General features: G+C 42.7%; 1 protein-coding gene across 2 annotated transcripts in view; it reads right to left on the bottom strand.

The window, feature by feature from the left end:
- Positions 1-24,780, bottom strand: part of MTCL3 (MTCL family member 3) — a 96,175-nt gene that overhangs the window by 6,428 nt on the left and 64,967 nt on the right. Inside the window, exons 4-8 of one of the 2 annotated variants that reach the window (XM_073676036.1) lie at positions 16,577-16,744; positions 14,110-14,361; positions 10,567-10,884; positions 10,399-10,478; positions 5,891-7,076 (exon numbers count right to left, since the gene is read on the bottom strand). In XM_073676036.1, coding sequence (XP_073532137.1) covers positions 5,891-7,076; positions 10,399-10,478; positions 10,567-10,884; positions 14,110-14,361; positions 16,577-16,744 — 2,004 coding nt within the window. Of the gene's footprint in view, positions 1-5,890; positions 7,077-10,398; positions 10,479-10,566; positions 10,885-14,109; positions 14,362-16,576; positions 16,745-24,780 lie in introns of those variants that run through there. The other variant, XM_073676034.1, reaches the window with a different exon arrangement.

The raw sequence follows: 24,780 nt of genomic DNA, 5'->3' as shown, positions 1-24,780 counted from the left end.
TGCAAACAGCATTTTTATTACATAAGTTTGGGAGCACTTTGACTCTCCTTAAGAAGACCAGTTGTGCATGGCGTCTCCATGGAAACACGTAATAAACCGAAATAAAACTAGCGTCCTACCCTTTGACAAGTTGTGCAACATGACCAAGGAAATTAGCCAAGTTACACACTCTACATACAGCAGTTACAATGTAATTGCCCCTCATGAGCATAGTGAAAAGTTTTTACTGAATTAAGTCTTGACACAGCTTAAGTAGAGACTGGTTATCTTATCTCTAAAGAAACCAGCTGTGTATGTCAGAAGTTTTCTGAAGCTGAATATATTATATATAGGTATGTATACACACAAAGCCGTGTAATTCTCAGGGGACACAGTGAGATCATATGACTTTACTGAAAAGAAGTATACCATAAATTTTCATATAGAAAGGAGCAACTACATAATTAAATGTAGTACTGTGCAAAAGTTTTACACAGTTGTGGAAAAAATGCTGCAAAGTGAGAATGCTTTCAAAAATAGAAGCGTTAATAGGTTATATTTTATTATTTAACAAAATGCAAAGTGAATTAACAAATCAAACCAGAATTTTGTGTGACCACCCTTTGCCTTCATAACAGTAAATATCTGCCTGTATTTCTCAGCATTGACAACACCACAAATGGACAAGGTTGAGAATTGTTGACGCAATGGTCGGATAAGAAAACTTGCACAGCAGATGAAAGAAACATCATGATAACTTCCCTTTGAAATAGGAAGATGGCGAGCAGTGTTATCAGCTTAGAAAGGGCAGCAAAAAGAGGGTCCCAGCTACACCAACTGTTTGGATAAGTCTAACCACATGTGGTCCTGGAGGATAAATTGTGGTCAGAAACCATTTTCTCAATGTGGAAAGAAAACCAAGTGACTCAACTATGCAAGAAATATAGGAACTGAAGTGCAGAAAATGGCAGCAAGCGCTGGACTGATGATTCAAAATGTGAAATATTTGGTTTTAAGAGAAGGATGTTTGTTCAGTGAAGGGATGAAGAGCGGCACAATAATGAGTGTCTGTGGGCTACAGTGAAGCATGGTGGAGGTTCCTTGCATGTTTGAGGCTGACTTTCAGCAAATGGAGTTGGGGATTTGGTCGGCACAAATTCAAATGGAATTGAATTCTACTTGAATTTTACAAAAATTTGCCTTCGCCAAAATGTGGATTTTCAGTCATTGGCTTCTGTGCAAAATCAGTAAAAATGTGGCTGCTAGCAGCCATTTTTCGGACCCATACTGCTCACCTCTCCAGTCCATCTACTCCTCACCGTCACCTGAGCTTATCCTCGTCGCATCTTCCAATCCCTGCCACTTGTGCAGATCCCAGAGCATAATATAGGACATTAAATTTGGACAAAATGTGTATGTATATATACAGTATCTCACAAAAATGAATACACCCCTCACATTTTTGTAAATATTTCATTATATCTTTTCATGAGACGACACAGAAGATATTACACTTTCATACAATGTAAAGTGTCAGTATACAGCTTGTATAACAGTGTAAATTTGGTGTGCCCTCTAAATAATTCAACACACAGCCATTAAAGGGAATCTGTCACCCCTTTGGCGTTATCAGACCTCTACTATGGGCATACAGGTGATAAAAATGTAAATCTAGGCTTGGCGACCGGGGGACGACAAGAAATGCTCGCCTATATGCTTCATTTAAATATTCCCCAATGCCCTGTGACGTGCAGTCTAGAGCTGAACATCCCGCGCATGCGCAATGCACCTATAGCTGAAGGCGCTTTTTTTTCTCCCTGCGCTATTTTACTTGTCTGCTCCAGTGCGCAGGCGCCAGGAGTCACTGTGACTTCCGCTCCAGTGACCTCCGGCGTGCGCAACAATGAGGTTTGGTCCCCACTTCCCCCTGGCATCCTGCTATCCGGGAGGAAGTGGGGACCAAACCTCATTGTTGCGCACGCCGGAGGTCACTGGAGCGGAAGTCAAAGGGCCATGTGACGTGCAGGGGAGGGGGGAATGTTAAGCATAAAGGTGGGCATTTCTTGGCGTCCCCCAGACGCCAAGCCTAGAAAAAAGGATTGAATAAAAAGAGATTTCTCTGCAATCAGACCTCCACTATGGGCCATACAGGTAAGTATAGATTCACATTTCTATAACCTGTATGTCCATAGTAGAGGTCTGATAACTCCAAAGGGGTGACCGATTTCCTTTAATGTTTAAATCGCTGACAACAAAAGTGAGGAAACCCCTAAGTGAAAATGGACAAATTGTGCTCAATTTGCCATTTTTCCTCCCCTGTGTCATGTGACTCATTAGTGTTAAGAAGTCTCAGGTGTGTTAAATTTGGTGTTATCACTCACAGTCTCTCATACTGGTCACTGGAAGTTCCACGTGGCACCTCATGGCAAAAAACTCTCTGAGGATCTGAAAAAAAGAGTTGTTGCTGTACATAAAGATGGCCGAGGTTATAAGAATATTGCCAACACCCTGAAACTGAGCTGCAGCACGGCGGGTAAGACCATACAGTGGTTTAACAAGACAGGTTCCACTCAGAACTGGTCTCGCCATGGTCGACTAAAGAAGTTGAGTGCATGTACTCAGCGTCATATCCAGAGGTTGTCTTTTCAAAATAGAAGTATGAGTGCTGCCAGCATTGCTGCAGAGGTTACAGGGGTGGGTGGTCCGCCTGTCAGTGCGAAGACTATACGCCGCACACTGCATCAAATTGGTCTGCATGGCTGTTGTTCCAGAAGGAAGACTCTTCTAAAGATGATGCACAAGAAAGCCCACAAACAGTTTGCTGAAGACAAGCAGACACTAAGGACATGGATTACTGGAACCATGTCCTGTGGTCTGATGAGACCAATATATACTTATTTGGTTCAGATGGTGTCAAGCAGCAACCAGGTAAGGCAACCAGGTGAGGAGTACAAAGACAAGTGTTTCTTGCAAACAGTCAAGCATGGTGGTGGGAGTGTCATGGTTGGGGCTACATGAGTGCTGCCAGCTGTGGGGAGCTACAGTTCTTTGAGGGAATCATGAATGCCAACAAGTACTGTGACATACTGAAGCAGAGCATGATCCCCTCCTTCCGGAAACTGGGCCGCAGGGCAGTATTCCAACATGATAATGACCCCAAACACACCTCTAAGACGACCACTTCCTTGCTAAAGAAACTGAGGGTAAAGATGCTGCACTGGCCAAGCCTGTCTCCAGACCTGAACCCTATTGAGCATCTGTGGGGCATCCTCAAACAGAAGGTGGAGGAGGGCAATGTCTCTAATATCGACCAGCTCCGTGATGTCATCATGGAGGAGTGGAAGAGGATTCAAGTGGAAACCTGTGAAGCTCTAGTGACCTCCATGCCCAAGAGAGTTAAGAAATGAAAGAAAATAACAGTGGCCATACAAAATATTAACAGTTTGGGCACAATTTGGCCATTTTCCCTTAGGATTGCATTCATTTTTGTTGCCAGCGGTTTACACATTATTGGCTGTGCGTTGAGTTATTTAGAGGGCACAGCAAATTTACACTGCTATACAAGCTGTACACTGACTACTTTACATTGTATCAAAGAGTCACATCTTCAGTGTTGTTCCATGAAAAGATATAATAAAATATTTTACAAAAATGTGAGGGGTGTACTCACTTTTGTGAGATACTGTGTGTGTACATATTGTAATGCAGCGCCTTGCTTGGCATTACTGTATGGTCCAGGGTATGTTTTGGCCGACCAGGCACAGGTCCTTTAGCACACAGAAGGTCGGAACACATGACTGTGACATCAGCTAAGGTCCTGTCTGTGTATGTGTGGGTGTGCTACAGGATATATAAACCCTGGTAGTCTTGAGACAGTGTGATAGGCGTGAGGCCTGTTCCCCGTGTGTGGGACACCCTTCTTGTGAGGCCTAGTGAGGCCGAGTGAAGCCTGGCAGACTGAAAGGTCGAGCCTGGATCCTGTGTGTGGATGCTAGTGGCCTTGCAGGGAAAGCCGGCATGGTGAAGAGTCCTGAAAGGCGCAGGCTAGATGTCAAGTGTGAAAGACATACCAGTAGCCTTAGAGGGAGCGACGGCTAGAGATCCCCATCTGGGAAGCCGCAAAGCCACAGTGGTGGCAAACCAAATGGACTGAAGCAGCTAAAAACCCGTCAAAGGTAATACACTGCGTTATATGGACATTGATATGGACATTGCTATATTATTACCTTGCTGAAGGCTGTATCTGGAGCCAAGTGGGCCTGTTTGCCACTTGGGGCTCGTGGACATTATATGTGTGAACTGCGGTTTATGATGAAATAATAAACTGCTGCATTCTGAAATACTGAAAAGACATTGCTGGTGTGCACTAATTGACCCGGTGCGGCGAGTATCCCCCAGTATGATGACTAGCGCTGCCTTACAATATATATATATATATATATATATATATATATATATATATATATATATCTATGTATATATACGTGTGTGTATATTTGTGTGTGTGTTTGTCTGTGTAAAATTCAGCTAGAATAGCCTAATAGAGTTATTTCTTTTTATATGAAAATGTATGGTATATTTCTCTTTTTCTCTTCAGTCAGGTCATATGGTCACATGGTGTCCCCTGAGAATTACATGGGTGTATGCTCTCTGCAAAGGGTCATCGTCTCAGTTACCAGACCTTCATGTATGATGCAATTGCATGGAATGTACCACACACTTTGTCCACGGGAAACACAGAAACTCATATAGCTAGGAAGATTACACAGCTAGTATCACATGCATATAATGTAGATCACAGTGCAGCCTCATGACTGTATGCTGATCGTCTATTAGCTCAATTAGGAGAATATAGAAGATTATCATACTGTTAGCACAGCAGGCAGAGATGATACTAGCTCTAGCTGGCCCTGTGATGCTAATGTAACATGGGACTGATAGCAGAGCATAAAGGAGAAAGAAGCAGAGTGAAATTTGAAATGCAAGATGACATCTGAAGAGGAAAACGGTTTGAAGTCCATATAAGTATGTATACTGTATATAAGAGAAGTGAATCTGATGCCATTTTCCATTTTGTCCCTACTTTTCAGAAATATTTTGTTTTTTGCTTTTAGGGTCCATTATACTAAATTCTGGCTTGTGGTCTAAAAGACTGCAAAAAAACAAAATACTATTGGAGGTTGTGACTGCCTCCTTTTCTGGCTCTGCACTCCTCCCATCAGCCTAAGGGTGTTTTTAATTAGTGCTGGTTCATACCTGCCCATTTAAATGTAGGCTTATAGCCCGGGAGAGGCATTTTTGATAAATATTAGGTTAGGTACCAATCAAAGAAAGGTCACCTTGCCATGGTTGATGGACACACATACACTATATTGTGGTCTAAGAGGTTACGTCAGAAGAGTTTTCTCTGGAGGCATGTAGTCTTCCCCTCGCTATGACACTTCCCAATCACTGCTCCACAACATATGAAACTGGTCAAACAGCGTGATCTTGAGAGATCTGTTCCTGTGTGCAAGTCACATTGAGAACAAGGAGATCTTGCGAGATTACACTGCTCTACCAATTTCAGATGCTGCCGAGTGGTGATTGGGCAGCATCATAGAACGGACTACACGTCCCCGAGGAAAACCTTTCTGACATGCGCTCTTGGACCACACGCCAGGAATTAGTATACTGCGCATCAAAAAGGAGAACAAGGCATATCTCCGCAACAGGGGACAAAATGAAAAAAGCAAAAACAAGAACAGATTCATGGAAACACTGAAGTTAACAAAACTAATTTTTTTGGGACATGTATCACGTCGTCTTTGAGTAAAAAACAGATCTTGTATCAATTTGTATGTTATCAGATACCTGATAGATAACTAGTAAAATAGCATAATAAATTGTAGCAATGAAACCATATTCTCACCTCGGGCAGCTTTAGGTTTGAGGAGTCTTGATGTGGATACCAGTGAATGTCATTCTGTAGAACCTTTGTAGTTTGTTCAAGATGAAGCATCTCCAAACATTGAGTCAGTGTGTCAGAGCTGTTATCGGTCAGCAGGAAGTCTGACTGTGTCCATGTGCTAACAGACGGCTTAGAATGACATACAGGAGCAGCCACTTTTGTCCCATAGCTTTTTAGAAGCTTTTCCACAACCCCATAGTTGGATCTAGAGTCTGCTGACCGCGGCCGTCCCGACAAATTGATGCCTTTCCAGTTGTGTTTTTGTAGTGTATTCTTGTAGCTACTAGTAGTAAGAGGACCATTTGCCTGTTGACGTTGTTGAGCTGTAGGTTTCTCCACTTTGCCACCATTATAGGATGTGCTAATTGTACAAGGTGGTTCCCTTGTCTCAGTTACGGTAAGTGGCTTGGTAATAGTTTTTCCAGTAGTTAAATGCTGGGACACCGGGGGACTCAAATATTCTTCATGTATATCCAGTGCCACATCCATTGACATGTCATCATGGTTAACTGTATTTCCTTTGCCAGCTTTAAATACTACTCTGTTAAACTCATCAATCTTTGCAGCTAATTTTCCATTCTTTATCGTATTCCCATAGCTATAAGCAGAGCCCACGGCGGAATGTCCTAACATGATCACTTCAGGATATAAACTATCGGAGTTGAGAAAGTGATTTTGTGACACCGAAAGATTTTGTTTGTTCATTTCTGGAGTAAAGTGATTAATATCTGTAAAACTATTAAACAAAGACTCAGTAAAATCTCCATCTTCAAGCCCTCCGATACCACATAACCATTCCAGGTGGCAAAGCTCTCCATCGTTATTGTTTAATTCAATGTCGGTAGAGACTTTTTTACTTGTGATAGGAACTAGATTTTCATTTATTAAAGGAATTTTATCATGAAACAGAGAGTTGGACAAAGGCCATGAAAAATTTACGGAAGGAAAAGCTGCCTTTTCAGTCTCTAAGGACCAATTATCTTTTTCTTGCTGTTGTGAGTCAGCAGTGAAAATTGAGATGTTTTTGCTGCTGATTACAGAGTCCTTTAGCTTGCTTGTAGACACCTTGGGGCATGGTGTATGATTTCTGGGTGTTTTCACATGAAGATTTCTCTGGGATTCTCCAACTACTGAATCTGACACAGCTCTGTACAAAACAAATTTATAGAATTAACATCAAAAATGTATAATGTGTGACCCAACCTGAAGAAGACCCTACCATAAAAATTCTAATTTAGTATGAAAAGCTGACAAAGTGTTCAATAAGTAAATGACGATCTGCCATAAATCCAGCATTTCCATGTGATCTATGTAAAGGTGTCCCGTCAAGGACATGTATGGCATACTGACAGGATATTTTATAAAAGTCCAGTAGTAGCAGGTCCCCCACTGCGTTCTGTCTCTTTTTCTAGAGTAAGGCTCCTACCATGTGCAGTTAGGAATGGAGAAGTGACTCTGTAAAAGTTTCTGAGTATGTCAGTTATTTTTGTGGCTCCCATAAAAATGAATGGACAGATCCCCACATATACAGCCAATCCTCCATTCCGAACTGCACGCGACGAGTCTCCTTACTTCAGGTAGATAACAAGTTGAGGGCCCTGCTGTGGGACCCACATCTATAAGCTCCAGTGGTAACGGACATCCACCCAAACTGTTCTTTTGACCATCAGTATAAACATCTACAAATAATTATAATTACATAATGATATAAAGATCTGCCAGACAGAATTTGAAGTAGTTCATTAATCTTTTTCCAGATTTAAAGGGAATCTTTCAGCAGGTTTTTGCTATGTAATCTGAAGACAGCATGATGTACTGTAGGGGCTAAAACACAGATTTCAGCGATGCCTCTCTTATCAAGCTCCGTGCTTTTGTTTAATTGCAATGATTGTTTTAGCACCAGCTTATCATTGCTGGTAACCAGAAGCAAGTGCCTGGTAGTCCGACTCCGCCCCCTCCGTTGATAAAAAACTCACTGTCGAAATGGACATTATATATATATATATATATATATATATATATATATACACAGAGCCTAGTGTGAGCGGGGTTAGCTTTCTCAGCTCTGCTTTACGCTAAATCTAAAAACTCTGACTGTGTCAGAACTGCAGCACCCATTAAACTAAGATACATTGTTGGATTCAGCCTCTCTTTGCCTACATCAGGCTGCTCTCAGATGAGGTAGCAAAAACCTGCTGACAGATTCCCTTTAAGTGGTGCCTGGTGTATATGTTAACCAATGATGCCACTGCTCTATAAAAGAACTTGCACAGTGAGTTGAGCTTCGGGCCTAAAAGTGGTCATTAAGCTGTTTATGCCACCATAGAAAAGAATATATTATTTACTTTTTAAACTGTATATAATCAATTGGCAAGAACAATGTTTAAAGGGAAATCTAAATTTCCTTTCCAGGTGGGTGATAGGTTTTGCACAATAGCAGATCTTAGCACCAACTTCTTTAGACCTATATATCTCAATTTCCTTTTAATCAAATATGGCACCTACACACTACAAAGTCAGTTATTGCTAAGACTTCTAAGGATTTCTAATGAGCAACTGGCTCAAGCCAATGTACAGCATTTTTCAACAACAAACCTATTTTGTCTCCCACCTCAAAGGAATTTATTACTTGTCCGTAAAAAGTGGTCTGCTGTTAAGTTGACCCATAAGCTCATAATAAAACACATACCAAGACCCCAATACTGTGTCCTGTAGTCTCTTCTATGGTGTTGAGGGAGGGAACTAGTAATGTTTCTACTTGTGTCAAAAAACATTACTCTTGTAAGGATAAAATCATACTGTTTTATATAAAGACCTTCATTCTTAACTACACTGAATCTATTCCAATATTTGCCGCTTCAAGTAAAACTCAGGGATAAAAAAAAGAAAGATTTGGAAACATTATTAAAGCCTCGTGGGAAATGTGATTCCTGATATGAGGCCAAAAACACAATTCTTGAGAGCATTTCTTCAACATTTTGGAGATAAACCATTGTTTAAAAAGCAGAAATGATTTGTGCAATCCTATTTATCTGAATAATAGTTCCAACTAGATTTGGTGCCAACTGATTCGCAGGACCTGGTCCAATGGTAATGTCAATAATCTGTGGACCGTGGATGGGAGTTCTGAGAACTGCCTCCATCTCTCGGCACTTGCAGCTCTTCTTTTGATTAATCAACCTAGTGTGACATCACATGTGCATCACGCCAGGCCATGGATGCTGTCAGGTAAGAGGTCCTCGGCGGCCACAGATTACTGACGTGGTCAATGGACCAAGTCCTGTGAATAATTTGTCACCAAACTCTAGAAACCAAAAGCATTTCAAATATATTTCAACATTTCAGCACATCTGTCTTTGGTGAAGGGATCTTTATGAAGTTTTCTAACCCTAGAAATTTAATTTGAAATTAATTTTTGCTATAGGTTTCAACAAAGGCATATTTACTGACAAAGGACAATATCATACTCTTTTAGATTTACAGGGGTGGTCCCATCTGGACTACCCTATTCCATATGCTCTATTAGGCTTTCTCAAACTTATCTTCTTTGCCATTAAAGCTTCCAAAGGGACTGTCAACTATAAAATGCATCTCAGCTCGTATACTAGGAATAGCTTTTCTAAAAGCACCCCATTTTTGACTATCCTTCTCTTGCGATCTCTTACACAGGAAGGAATCTAGTATTCACATACTCATAAAAACGAGCCTATGTATCCCAAGGATCAGGTGTTGGAGTAGATTAGGGTACTCGTTTTCTCTTCTTTCCCTGCTCTTTTATTATAGTTTTAGGCAGTGTCTCTGTCTACATCACCCTCAGATTGGTAAGAGTAAAGAAATAGTCCTTGGCACCTGCCCTGTGTTGCTTTATACGGACGCTAGTGATGGTTTAAAGTTTCTAAAAAATACATAAAAAGTGCCACTAAATGTTTAACATAATAAAACACCACATACCTCTTCAGTACAGATGCCCCTGTGGTCCCAGCCGGTCTTTGTTGCCATATTGCAAGCATGTGACTGCTGCAGCCAATCAGTGGCCTCAGCAGTCCTGTACTATTCACATCACCTCTCAGTGTTGAGCCATGATGCCAATGTGTACAGCATGTCTCTGTGAAAGGTTAGTGATTGGCTGATCTTCAAGTAGTATACCTATAGGCATCATGGCCAGTCTTTGACTGGCAGGGAATGCTGAGGCACCTATGCTGGATTGGCAGGAAATTGTAGAGGAAAGCAGAGTTTGTTTTATTTCTGTTCTTTACATTTTTTTAAATACTGGAAAACTCCTTTAAGCAATTGATTGCGCACAGAAATTTTAAAAAGGCAATATTTTTAAATGATTAAATAAAGCTGTCACTTTCTAATCTTATAATGTATGTCAGAGGAAGAAAAAGAGCTGAACCAGTCAAAGGTCTGAGTACTGTGATTATAACCAACCATTACACATTACTGAGAGGTTTTCATTGAGTACATACTTTTTGCAGATGGTTCCTGTCCGGATTTCTTCCTGGTATTTACACAGTTCTTCGCTTACCCTGGCAATCTCTTTTAATGCCTGCAGATAAAATAAATCATTCAGATTGAAGTTAATGGCTGCTGGAATTTACAACTATATCTATATCAAGCCTATTTCCCATACTTACATCATTTAGGGTGTCGTTTTCAGTCTTGGACATTCTTTGGGCAATGCTCTTATCAGTTTCAACACTGCAGACATGATGATTTTGACTGGGTATCTTGAGCTCTGCCTTCTCCATCTTGCTATAGGGATAGTCATTAAGCCATATTCTGTCACTTCTGTCAGATTCCATGCTGACCAGGTCATTCTGTCTTTCTACAGTTGTTGTTCTAGTAGGTTCAGCTGCTGAAAACGACACAGAGAACGGCAGCAGTTTTTCTTCAAGTCTTTCTTCGGTACCATTCAAGTTCTTCTCCCTTCTTAATTTGACTTCCTGATACAGCTGCAAAAAAAGCAAGTGTAAAAATAATACATTAGAATTTAATATATGACCATGAAAAAGTATGAAAGGATAACTAAACTTTCAGGATGTTTTCTCATATTTGTCAGGCACTTTAATCTGCAGATTATTGGGGTCCGGGTCCTCACCAATCACTCAATAGATCCTCTGAACAGTGCGCAGTTCAGAAGACACAAGCACACAGATCCTGCCAGAGCGCATGCAGAGAGGGGTATGGAGCCTATGCTTTCTACTGGCTCTGTACTCTGAAAGATCTATGCATTCGTAATTACTGAGTTGAGCACTGTCCAGGGGGTCTATTGAGCAATCGGTGTGGATCTCTGGACCTGGATTCCCACCAATCTGCAGGCAATTAAAGCGACTGACAAGTATGAAAAACTTCCTGAAAGTTTAGTTACCCTTGAAGCAACCGATCATTATTTAAGTTGTCAAAAATTGTCCTATCACATTGCTATAACTTTAATAAATGTGAATTAGTAAAAAAAAATGCGGCAACCAACTATTACATTACATCTTATGACTAAGTGGGCTTGGACGCCAGAAACGCGTCAAGTTTTATATTCTTGGACTCCATGTTTTTAATGAATCACCAATAAAGCTTGTGATAATTTTTTTACATGGTTGGATGGATGTGCTGATTACTTTCCTTTTTTTGAATTTTTGGCTGAACTTCACCAGCAGGACCAGAACCCGATACACAGATTTCAACTTCCAGCATCAGACTGCATGGCGTGGTGAGCTCATAATATCCCCCTCTCTCCTAACTGCAATACTCCCTTCCCTAAATGAATGGATGATAGATAGATAGATAGATAGATAGATAGATAGATAGATAGATAGATATATGGATAGATATAGATATATGGATAGATAGAATTAGATAAGAAATTCATCTCCATGATGGAGGAAGAGAAAACATATATCCTGATGAGGGAAGAAGAAACCACAGTGGAGATAGCAGTGCAGTATGTGAGTGTACAGTATGCCATAGACTTAGAGAGAGAATATAATATACCATGGACTTCCATAGCTCCCACCTTGGATGCGCCCCTATCCATCATTCCTACAGTCCCTATCACTATTCCCTACTGTACACTTGCTTTGGCAAAACTAATACAGTTAGGTCCATATATATTTGGACAGAGACAACATTTTTCTAATTTTGGTTCTAGACATTACCACAATGAATTTTAAACAAAACAATTCAGATGCAGTTGAAGTTCAAACTTTCAGCTTTCATTTGAGGGTATCCACATTAAAATTGGATGAAGGGTTTAGGAGTTTCAGCTCCTTAACATGTGCCACCCTGTTTTTAAAGGGACCAAAAGTAATTGGACAGATTAAATAATTGTAAATAAAATGTTCATTTCTAGTACTTGGTTGAAAACCCTTTGTTGGCAATGACTGCCTGAAGTCTTGAACTCATGGACATCACCAGACGATGTGTTTCCTCCTTTTTGATGCTCTGCCAGGCCTTCACTGCGGTGGTTTTCAGTTGCTGTTTGTTTGTGGGCCTTTCTGTCTGAAGTTTAGTCTTTAACAAGTGAAATGCATGCTCAATTGGGTTGAGATGAGGTGACTGACTTGGCCATTCAAGAATATTCCACTTCTTTGCTTTAATAAACTCCTGGGTAGCTTTGGCTTTATGTTTTGGGTCATTGTCCATCTGTAGTATGAAAAGACGACCAATCAGTTTGGCTGCATTTGGTTGGATCTGAGCACACAGTATGGCTCTGAATACATCAGAATTCATTCGGCTGCTTCTGTCCTGTGTCACATCATCAATAAACACTAGTGACCCAGTGCCACTGGCAGCCATGCATGCCCAAGCCATCACACTGCCTCCGCCGTGTTTTATAGATGATGTGGTATGCTTTGGATCATGAGCTGTACCACGCCTTCGCCATACTTTTCTCTTTCCATCATTCTGGTAGATCTTGGTTTTATCTGTCCAAAGAATGTTCTTCCAGAACTGTGCTGGCTTTTTTAGATGTTTTTTAGCAAAGTCCAGTCTAGGCTTTTTATTCTTGATGCTTATGAGTGGCTTGCACCGTGCAGTGAACCCTCTGTATTTACTTTCATGCAGTCTTCTCTTTATGGTAGATTTGGATATTGATACGCCTACCTCCTGGAGAGTGTTGTTCACTTGGTTGGCTGTTGTGAAGGGGTTTCTCTTCACCATGGAGATTATTCTGCGATCATCCACCACTGTTGTCTTCCGTGGGCGCCCAGGTCTTTTTGCATTGATGAGTTCACCAGTGCTTTCTTTCTTTCTCAGGATGTAGCACACTGTAGATTTTGCCACTCCTAATATTGTAGCAATTTCTCAGATGGGTTTTTTCTGTTTTTGCAGCTTAAGGATGGCTTGTTTCACCTGCATGGAGAGCTCCTTTGACCACATGTTTACTTCACAGCAAAACCTTCCAAATGCAAGCACCACACCTCAAATCAACTCCAGGCCTTTTATCTGCTTAATTGAGAATGACATAACAAAGGGATTGCCCACACCTGTCCATGAAATAGCCTTGGAGTCAATTGTCCAATTACTTTTGGCCCCTTTAAAAACAGGGTGGCACATGTTAAGGAGCTTAAACTCCTAAACCCTTCATCCAATTTTAATGTGGATACCCTCAAATGAAAGCTGAAAGTCTGAACTTCAACTGCATCTGAATTGTTTTGTTTAAAATTCATTGTGGTAATTAGAAAAATGTTGTCTCTGTCCAAATATATATGGACCTAACTGTATGTATTTGGTACCGCCAATAAAGTGTATTTGAATTTGAAAATAGATAGATGTGGGACAGATAGATAGAATAGACAGATAGGATAGATATAGATAGATAGGAGAGATAGCTAGATATGAGAGATAATAGATAGATAGATATGAGAGATAGATAGATAGATATGAGAGATAGATAAAGATAGATATAGAGAGATAGATATCAGAGATAGATAGACAGATAGATAGATAAATAGAATATACAGATAGTTATGGTAGGAAAAAAAACACACCATTTCATCAGAAATATGGTGTAAACAAAAGGATCCCAACTTATGCAAAATTCTAGAAATAGGCAACACTGCAAGGAGTCACTGAACAAATCTTGCTACTTCATTAACCCTTATGTATGGTGTGTTATGGTTTCAGTCTAAAGTCACAGGGGCTTGAGCACTGAATTTGTTTTTTTCATTGTAGTCCATACTGACCTCTTCTATTTTTCTCTGCATCATTTTCCACTGGCATTCCCACTCTTTTCTTTCACTGTCAAACCTTTCTAACATCTCCATCTTTTCCACTTTCCAGTTGAGTTCATTATTCTCTATCTGGGTCCTAAGTTCCATAACTGCAGCAGTCTTATCTTCCAGTAACTGTTCTTGTTCTGATTTCTCTGTCTTTGTGTCTTCCGGGCTGTTAGAAGTGCCCTGAGTGGCACATGTTTTGGTAGAGGGATCTTCTAGCTATTACAAAGTTGAGCAAGAGAAGTTGGTCAGAACACCATATAGTAAAGAACTGTGCCTCTACTGTATATTAGGATAATACCTAGCACTCTAGAGTTGGGCCCTATACTGTAATATTATATCCCTTCAGTAAGGCAAAATTGGAATTCTTTACACTGTATCTCTGGAAGTAATCTAGTTAGTGCAGAGTCCCTCACAGACCGCACAAGTTCTCCTGTCCATAGAATGGCTGCTAGTGGAAGAGCATGTAACCAGACCAGTCCATCAGTCTTGTCCAATTGAAAACCTCACATGTGTAAGCCGCTTTTCTATTGGAGGAGACTGATGGACAGGTCTGGTCACATGCTCCTCCACCAGCAGCCATTTTATGGACAGGAGAACTGTGCTTCAGTGAGGAAAGATGTACTAACAAGAACAGGAGGAGAACCTGTCACACCTATATAATAGTAAGTGCCATAAACTTATGTCCTCAACACATCTGATGAAATAAAGATAATGTGGCCGACTCTGTTATCTCATCCTGCTCCCAACGATAGACAATATAATACAAAGACTATAGGAGGCAACTGGTGCAAAAGGTTTAATGAAACCCAATTGCAAAAATGATTTTTAGCCCCAACTGCATGAATTTAAAGGGGTTTTTCTATGAAAGTTAATTTTAATTAACATTTAATCAATAGATCTTTGAATAATAAGGCTGTGTGCCCACGTAGCGTTTTTCAAGCGTATATGCTGCGGAATTTCCGCAGCGTAAACGCTTGAAAAACGCATGTATATCCGCACCCCATGGTCCCCAATGGCATTCCGCAATGTCAATGCCCATGCTGCGGATTTTTCCGCAGCGTATATGCTGCGGTCAAAAATCCGCAGCATGTTCATTAATTTTGCGGAAGCGCAGCGGAATCAATGTGCGGATGGTACCCAAGTCTGGATGAGAGGAGACTCTCATCCAGACCTGGGTACCAAAGAACCTGTAAAAAAAAGAATAAAATAAAGTTTATACTTATCTTCTGATGTTTTCCCTCCGCCGCGCTGTTGTCTGAAGGACCTGCCACGTCATTGAGTCATGTGACCCACCACATGACTCAATGACGTCACCGCAGGTCCTGCACACAACAGCGTGAGCCGCTCAAGCCTCCGGACGGGGCAGAGAATTCATCAGAAGGTGAGTATAAAGTTTATTTTTTTATTTTTTACCATTCTGAACAAGTTGTCAAGCACTTTTCCAAGTGATGCTTGAAGAAGTGCTTGATAACCCGCATGCGGAAATGCATGCAAAGACGCCTCACAAACGCTTCTACCTGGCGGGAAAACCGCATGTAATATCCGCATGCGATTTTCCCGCCAGGGAGAAGCGTAAAAAATATGCTTCAGGTCCGCAACGTGGGCACATAGCCTAAGTGTTTAAAAAAGTGTTCCTGTGCTGAGATAATCTTATAAATGTGCCCCTGCTGAGTATTGTGTAATGTCCATGTCTGACCATACAGGAACATGGTCTGATCATACCACACCTCCTGGGCAAGGGAAGAAACAAAAGAGTATACAGATATTACAACATGGGATCAGCCTTTAAGATTGTCACACGAAACACCAGTGTTCATGAATCGGTCCTACGTGAGTAATCATGTTTTCAATAAATATTTAGGTTATCTACACACTAGTAATAAAAGTCACATTTTAGCATTACATTAGCTTGTCACTTACATGTTCAAAGCAGTATAAGTAGTGTACTAAATAAAACTATTTTTGTCTTAGTGACAACCAGGGGGATAAATAAAATGTGTATGTGGATCCCCTACTCTTCTTACCTGATGACAGGCCTTTTGGAAATTATGAGGCCTCTGAGATAGATAGAATCATAGCTTGGCCCCTATCTCCATTCTTCATGGACTTTCTGGACTAATAGTACAATAGGACAAGCCTTCCTTTTCACTTGTAATTGAGTACATTTTGCAGAAGCATGTAACTTTTTCAACATAACAGAAATGATTTTCCTATAACAGGGCCCCGACTAAGTTCAGCATGTTTAGTTGGCATGGTGACTGGCATATTACAGTCAATCACAGGACAGGCTAGCATCTAAATATAAAAAATGTGTTCTTTTACGGGAACGAATGAGAATGCAATACAGTAAATGATAATAGACATTTTCACCATGCTCTTATTTATTGTACAGTTTGCATTATTCAATAAGAATGGGTTACATGCACAATACCTTGGAGATGTACTGCTTCAGCTCTATCCGTTCAATCTCCCACCCACACCGATCATTGAGAAACTGCAGGAGAAAGTCAGTCCATTTTTTTTCTTCTCTTCTCTGTTCTCTCTGAATCACTTCCAAAACAGTCTTCAGCTCAAGTAGATTCCCCCTGTTTTCACCTGCCTGTAACATGCAAGATGTGATGGAATATCACCATACACACAAAGGACACGGCATTCCTAATAAGAAATAAATCTGTTACTACTTTTGGACAAGCCAAGTCCCCAGCCTCCAAGTGAAAGAAGAAAAAAAAAAGCCAGCACAAGGCAACCCGTGAAGTAGCAGCATGACAATTTGTATGGAAGCATTATGCAGTGCCCATAGGCTATATCACATGATATTCATTGCTGCCTCATATATTAGGAATGCTTTCTGAAAGATTAGTAGGATGTTTTAGAATATGATCCTCTTTTTCTGTAGCTCAGCTCCTGACAACACTCTGGAAAAGCAACTTTGTAACATTTTGGAGAGATTCTTTACATAAAGACCTTCTGCACCAGAACACAAAAAAAGAAGAAAGACAGTAAAAATGTGAACAATGGTATATGCTGGTCACACTTCTCTCTCTTAATGGTATGCCCATCCCTCCGAATTTGAGCCTTGGAGACTTCCCGTTCTAAAAGGTTTGATCTGCGTTCAGAAACAACATCTGTCAGTGATTCATCTGCTGGACTCTGAAAGCTAAAACACGCTCACTGTGCCAAACAAACACATTGTGTGACACTACAAATTATTCCTATGAAAGAAAAATAAATGCAATGTATTTGTATTAACGCCATTTTTTCCGAAAGAAGAAAATCTGTTTAATTATACACATATCGCTTTTGTTTCACCGATTACTAGGCAGATTGGAGGTCTGGGAAATATTGTGTGACAACAACTGTGAGGGTTAAAATGGTGACAATACTGGTAGTCAGAGAGAAGTCCCAAAAAGAACCATGAAACAGTTGAAATCTTCTTTGTTATCCAAACTACAGTACAGACAAAAAGTTTGGACACACCTTCTCATTTAAAGATTTTTCTGTATTTTCATGACTATGACAATTGTACATTCACACTGAATGCATCAAAACTATGAATTAACACATGTGGAATTATATACTTAACAAAAAAGTGTGAAACAACTGAAAATATGTCTTACATTCCAGGTTCTTCAAAGCAGCCACCTTTTGCTTTGATGACTGCTTTGCACACTCTTGGCATTCTCTTGATGAGCTTCAAGAGGTAGTCACCGGAAATGGTTTTCACTTCACAGGTGTGCCCAGTCAGGTTTAATAAGTGGGATTTCTTGCCTTATAAATGGGGTTGGGACCATCAGTTGTGTTGTGCAGAAGTCTGGTGGATACACAGCTGATAGTCCTACTGAATAGACTGTTAGCTGCTTTTTTCTTTCCATAATACAAATTCTAAGTAAAGAAAAACGAGTGGCCATCATTACTTTAAGAAATGAAGGTCAGTCAGTCTGAAAAATGAGCCAACTTTGAAAGTGTCCCCAAGTGCAGTTGCAAAAACCATCAAGCGCTACAAAGAAACTGGCTCACATGAGGACCTCCCCAGGAAAGGAAGACCAAGAGTCACCTCAGCTTCTGAGGATAAGTTTATCCGAGTTACCAGCCTCAGAAATCGCAGGTTAACAGCAGCTCATATTAGAGACCAGGTCAATGCCTCACAGAGTTCTAGCAGCAGACACATCTGTACAACAACTGTTAAGAGGAGACTTTGTGCAGCCGGCCTTCATGGTAAAATAGCTGCTAGGAAAACACTGCTAAGGACAGACAACAAGCAGAAGAGACTTGTTTGGGCTAAAGAACACAAGGAATGGACATTAGACCAGTGGAAATCTGTGCTTTGGTCTGATGACTCCAAATTTGAGATCTTTGGTTCCAACCACCGTGTCTTTGTGCGACGCAGAAAAGGTGAACGGATGGACTCTACATGCCTGGTTCCTACCATGAAGCATGGAGGAGGAGGTGTGATGGTGTGGGGGTGCTTTGCTGGTGACACTGTTGGGAATTTATTCAAAATTGAAGGCATACTGAACCAGCATGGCTACCACAGCATCTTGCAGCGGCATGCTATTCCATCCGGTTTGCGTTTAGTTGGACCATCATTTATTTTTCAACAGGACAATGACCCCAAACACACCTCCAGGCTGTGTAAGGGCTATTTGGGCAAGAGGGAGAGTGATGTGGTGCTACGCCAGATGACCTGGCCTCCACAGTAGACCTGAACCCAATAGAGATGGTTTGGGGTGAGCTGGACCGCAGAGTGAAGGCAAAAGGGCAAACAAGTGCTAAGCATCTCTGGGAACTCCTTCAAGATTGTTGGAAGACCATTTACAGTGACTACCTCTTGAAGCTCATCAAGAGAATGCCAAGAGTGTGCAAAGCAGTCATCAAAGCAAAAGGTGGCTACTTTGAAGAACCTAGAATATAAGACATATTTTCAGTTGTTTCACACTTTTTTGTTAAGTATATAATTCCACATGTGTTAATTCATAGTTTTGATGCCTTCAGTGTGAATGTACAATTTTCATAGTCATGAAAATACAGAAAAATCTTTAAATGAGAAGGTGTGTCCAAACTTTTGGTCTGTACTGTATATAATTGAAAGGGTTATCCTTTAATTTTTTTTAGGCATGGTTTGATTCAAAATAAAAAAAACAGTTGTATTCATACTGTAATGCAGCAGCTTGCTAGCATTACTGTAAATGGTCCAGGATGTGTTTTACCTGACCATGTACCTTCCCCTTTAACTGACTGGTCACATGACCGTGACATCACACAGGTCCTTATGCACAGTTAAGGTCATGTCAGTATGTATATGTGTGTGCACAGGATATATAAACCCTGGTAATTTGAGAAAGGTGTGTTCGGTGTGATGGGCGTGAGGCCTGTTCCCCATGTGTGTGGGACACCGTGATACAGTGAAGCCTGGCAGCCTGAAAGGTCGAGACTGGATGCTGTGTGGATGCTAGTGGCCTTGGAAGGCTGCGGCTTTGGAGTGAAGCCTGGTACCTGAAAGGTCGAGACTGGATCCTGTGTGGATGCTAGTGGCCTTGAAAGGCAGAGGCTTGGTGAAGAGTCCGGAAAGGCGCAGACTGGATGTGTGTGAGTGAAACATTCCAGTAGCCTTAGACGGGACGACGGCTGGAGACCCCTACCTGGGAAGCCGCAAAGCAACAGTGGTGGCGGAGTAATGGACTGCAGCAGCTAAACCCGGCAAAGGTAATACACTGTGCTATATGGACATTGTGATATGAACATTGCTATTTTATTACCTTGCTAAAGGCTGTCACTTGGGCCTGTCTGCTACTTGAGAGACTCCCGGATGTTAAGTGTGTAAACATGCCGGTGATAAGCTAAGATGGACTGTGTGAACTGCGGTTTATGATATTAATAAACGGCCGTATTGTGAAATACCGGAAGGACATTGCACATGTGCTTAATTTACCCGATGAGCGAGTATCCCCCATTACGAAGACTAGCGCTGCCTTACATATGGTTCGAGAGTGCGGGCAGCGGCAGCCCGGTTGCTAGCGGCAACGACAACCCGGTTGCTAGGGGCAACGACACAGGACGACGAGTGTAGATAAAGCATCTTGCTGCAACTCGGCGGGGTTGCGAAGATTGGCGTCGCACTCAAATCCGGTTGTTTGCTGCAACTCGGCGGGGTTGCGAAGATTGGCGTCGCACTCAAATCCAGTTGTTTGCTGCAACTCGGCGGGGTTGCGAAGATTGGCGTCGCACTCAAACCTGGTTTGCGGTGGCTCGGCGGGGCCACGAATATTTTCTCCGGGAGAGCGGTGAAGTTCTAGTGTGAACAGCGTACCGCGATGGCTGTGAGCAAAGCAGCAGATCTGTCTGGAGCTATTGAGCGGTTGAAGGGCCGGTTGGGACCGGAGCAGGTATTTGGGAAACTTTTACTGGACATGGTGCAGGAACCGCAGGAGCTGTGGGCACCATATGGAATGGCGGCAGTGGACCATTCTATGGACTCTCCGGGGGCGCCAGTGTTGTCCCAGGGTGCCCGGGGAGGTGGTAAGAGATGTTGTGAACTGAGTCCTAAGACTACTGCTGATTTTTTGTGCAAAAATTACCCTGCCGGTGTGGTTGTTAAAAAGGGGGCGGAGTCTAAAAAAAGGGGCGGATTTTCACAAGAGTGTGGACTGCAGAAAACTGGAAATTGTTACTGGTTGTGGGTTGGTACCTCCTAAAAATGACAATGTGACCGTTGATAACGGGGTAACTCCAGTAGAAGGGAGTGACGTCAAAGTGGGAGGTGACCAGTTAGTCCACAACACCATGGGGAGGGACACAGACCCCGTAGCTGACTGTGACACTATGAAAGTAAAAAGTGAGTTCGGTCAGGAGGGGCTAGACGAGGGGAGAGAGTCCCCCTCTCGTCGTCGACGGCGCAAGGGCCACAAAAAGGTTGCTCCGGTAGTACTCCCTGAAAATGAAAATAAAAAGAATATAGTACTGTGTGCCTATGCGTCAAGTGTGGATCCTCCATTAGAGATAGAAAAGGAGGTGATGTTGCCAGAAGCAACCTCCGGTACGGTACCAAGTCAGAAGGATCTGACAGCCCTGAAAGAGGAGGCGGCCAGTTATGACCAAGAGCTGGAGCCTATCCGGCAGCAGTATCAGAGTGACGTGCAGCAACTAAGGGAAAACCTGGGGAACGTGTCCTCAGATCAGCTGAACCTGGAATCTGAACAACAGAAAATATACCAGGTTATGAGGAACTGGCAGCGAGACGTGGAGGGAAGCAACGCGGAAATTAACCATTGGAAGGAAATGTTCTACGCAATTAAGGAGGACCGCCGTAAAATCAAGGAGGAGGTTTTTCAATTACAGATTGACAAAGCGGTGTATGAAGATGAGTTATGCGAGGTGAAAGATCGCTTCTCCCTGGTACAGTTAGAGCTGTCTGCCCTCAAAGAGGCGCTGCAGCATGAAGTTGCTGGGTGTGAACAAAACCTAGAACGATTGCACGAACAGTTGAACCAGGAGCTGTGTGACTCCAAGAAGGAGTGTGATGAAAAGTTCGGTATGGAACTGCAACAACTTAAGAGAGATTATGAGGATCTCCTCAAGGTAAAAGAAAAACTAGAGGAGGATAAGGCGGGTGCAGCGCAAGTGCGCCAAGTGGGTGAGACCACTCTGCAAGAGACCCGTGAGGAGAATGATTATCTCCGTGGAAAGACCCTAGGTCTGGAAGCTCAGATGAAGGAGCTACAGATGTCCTGTGAAACTCTCCAGAGGGCGGAGACGTGCCTTAAAGAAACAGTCAGCAAGATGGAAGCTGAGCGGAAAAAGATGGAGGAGTCCATCGGAGAAGCCACAGACCAGGGCCAGGAGTTGGCCGCTGGTGAGGGGAGGTATGAAGCAGATACCTCCTCGAGTGATGCGAGCTTGGATGATTCAGTGGAAGTAAGAGCCGAGATCAGGGAGCTCAAGGAATTGCTTCAGGCCCATTTGAAGCAAGAGAGGTCTGAGAGAACTCTACTGTTAAAAGAGCAGTTGAAGCAGGAAGAGCTTCAGAGACGGGCCGCTGAGAGGCAAGTGACGGAACTAGAGGAAGAGGTTTCCGGGCTCAAAAGTCGCCTGACAAAGTATCACTCGGTGAGTGAGGCCTCCTTGGAGAAGGAAAAGGGCAAACACGTTGTACTCACTCCCTTATACCATGAGAAGGTGGACCTGAGGAGAGCTAAGAGCAGGGTAAGAGAAGATAAATATGAAGTGGAAGTGGTCAAGACGAAAATTCGTGAATTTGTAGCTGTGAGTCAGCTCAGGGGAAGCATACAGGGGGAAGAAGCTGAAAGTCAGTTGTCCCTGAACCCTGAGCTGGTTGATCGTCTGGAAACTACTGGTGAGTCCGAAACGTCTTGGTACAAATGCCTCATAGATGTACCCGAGGATTTGAGGGAAGAATGCACCCGTGAGTCCGTGCATGAAGAGTTTAAGAAGGCTGTGGGAGCCTGTAAGGTGTACTTGACCTCCGAAGCTAAACAGCTGGTGGTTCTGTCCATGACCGAAGTCACAATGAAGAGGGTGGCGATCCTAAGTGATATGCATTGGCAATGTATTCGCACGAAGCGGTTTCTCCGGTTGAAGACGGAACAAGCCGTTAGACAACTGAAGCTGATGAGGAAAGCTCACAGTATGCGTGAAGAGGTCATCCAGGTGCCTCATGTTCTGGTGAGGAAGCTCATTGGGAGAAGCGGTCGAGCCATGCAGATGATGGTCAAGAAGTCTGGTGTGGTGAAAGTAAGCAGTCCACGTGTTCATCAGGACTGGATACCAGACGAAGACGGCATGGTGTCCTTCTCCGCTGTAGGAACAGAAGAAAGCCTAGAATATATACGCATGCTGATTGAGTATCGAGTGACCTACCTGCAGGAGGTAGAACAATTGAATCTCGCTAGACTGCGAGTAGATAGACAGCATCATCTGAGCAGCAGAAGATGGAAGCCGTCTAGAAATAGTGAGACCCGACAGAGAAAGGGCCCCCTAAAAAACAGAACAGCTACAGCTGGAGTTAGGGACCTTTCAAGATGTCCTGAGAGTAGTGGGCGTGGGTTTAGAGGTAGTGAGACCTCCAGTAACTCAGGTTTGAGCAGCCCATACAAACGACCCCATAGAGGACGGGACAGTACGGAGTCGAACTGGACCTTAGATACCAGGGCATGTGAGTCACACCACTGTATGACTGACCGCTGGGAGCGGGGGAGGTCTGACAAGATTATGACTGACCGCTGGGAGCGGGGGAGACCTGACAAGGTTACAACCCGGAAAGGTGACCTGACGAAGTCAGTGACAGTGACAAATGGTAGGTCCCTAAGGAATGGGCTAATGTCATTGACTAATATTCCAGGGGCTGAACAGCGCAATTGACAAGTACATGGTCTCTGTATGAGCTGTGGGATATGAGGTGATTGTGTATATTATGTGTTCAACCCCACAAGTTTGAACAGAGGGGAGGGATATGTAATGCAGCAGCTTGCTAGCATTACTGTAAATGGTCCAGGATGTGTTTTACCTGACCATGTACCTTCCCCTTTAACTGACTGGTCACATGACCGTGACATCACACAGGTCCTTATGCACACAGTTAAGGTCCTGTCAGTATGTATGTGTGTGGGCACAGGATATATAAACCCTGGTAATTTGAGACAGGTGTGTTCGGTGTGATGGGCGTGAGGCCTGTTTCCCGTGTGTGTAGGACACCGTGATACAGTGAAGCCTGGCAGCCTGAAAGGTCGAGACTGGATCCTGTGTGGATGCTAGTGGCCTTGGAAGGCTGCGGCTTTGGAGTGAAGCCTGGTACCTGAAAGGTCGAGACTTGATCCTGTGTGGATGCTAGTGGCCTTGAAAGGCAGAGGCTTGGTGAAGAGTCCGGAAAGGCGCAGACTGGATGTGTGTGAGTGAAACATTCCAGTAGTCTTAGACGGGACGACGGCTGGAGACCCCTACCTGGGAAGCTGCAAAGCCACAGTGGATGGACTGCAGCAGCTAAACCCGGCAAAGGTAATACACTGTGCTATATGGACATTGTGATATGAACATTGCTATTTTATTACCTTGCTGAAGGCTGTCACTTGGGCCACTTGGGCCTGTCTGCTACTTGAGAGACTCCCGGATGTTAAGTGTGTAAACATGCCGGTGATAAGCTAAGATGGACTGTGTGAACTGCGGTTTATGATATTAATAAACGGCCGTATTGTGAAATACCGGAAGGACATTGCACATGTGCTTAATTTACCCGATGAGCGAGTATCCCCCATTATGAAGACTAGCGCTGCCTTACAATATCATCTGAAAGCCATATCTGCTCCGTCCAGAAGTCACAGTACTGCTGCAGCACGGAATTGGCAGCAGTGATCAGGCGATAGCGGTGCCATGGCTTCTGAACAGGTCAGACACCACTTCCAGAGCCAGCAAGGACCTCAGGAGCCGCCTGTGCTGGATCCGCAGGGGCAGTGAATTATTATTTTCAATCTGTATTGCCACGGCTGTGGAGTTAGGCTAAATTCACCAGTATTCTTTGTTTACATTCAGCAGGACCGTTTGAGACTATGAGGCCAAACATATGCCTATATCTCTTCCACTGACTACAAATAAAAAATTATTTTATGATATATGATATTTTTATTT

The sequence above is a fragment of the Phyllobates terribilis genome, unplaced genomic scaffold (assembly GCF_046119375.1).
Source record: "Phyllobates terribilis strain yellow unplaced genomic scaffold, ASM4611937v1 Scaffold_3__8_contigs__length_932513732, whole genome shotgun sequence".
Taxonomy (NCBI): Eukaryota; Metazoa; Chordata; class Amphibia; order Anura; family Dendrobatidae; genus Phyllobates; species Phyllobates terribilis.
Note: the sequence above shows the minus strand (reverse complement) of the source record. Positions and strands in the feature narration are given on the sequence as shown.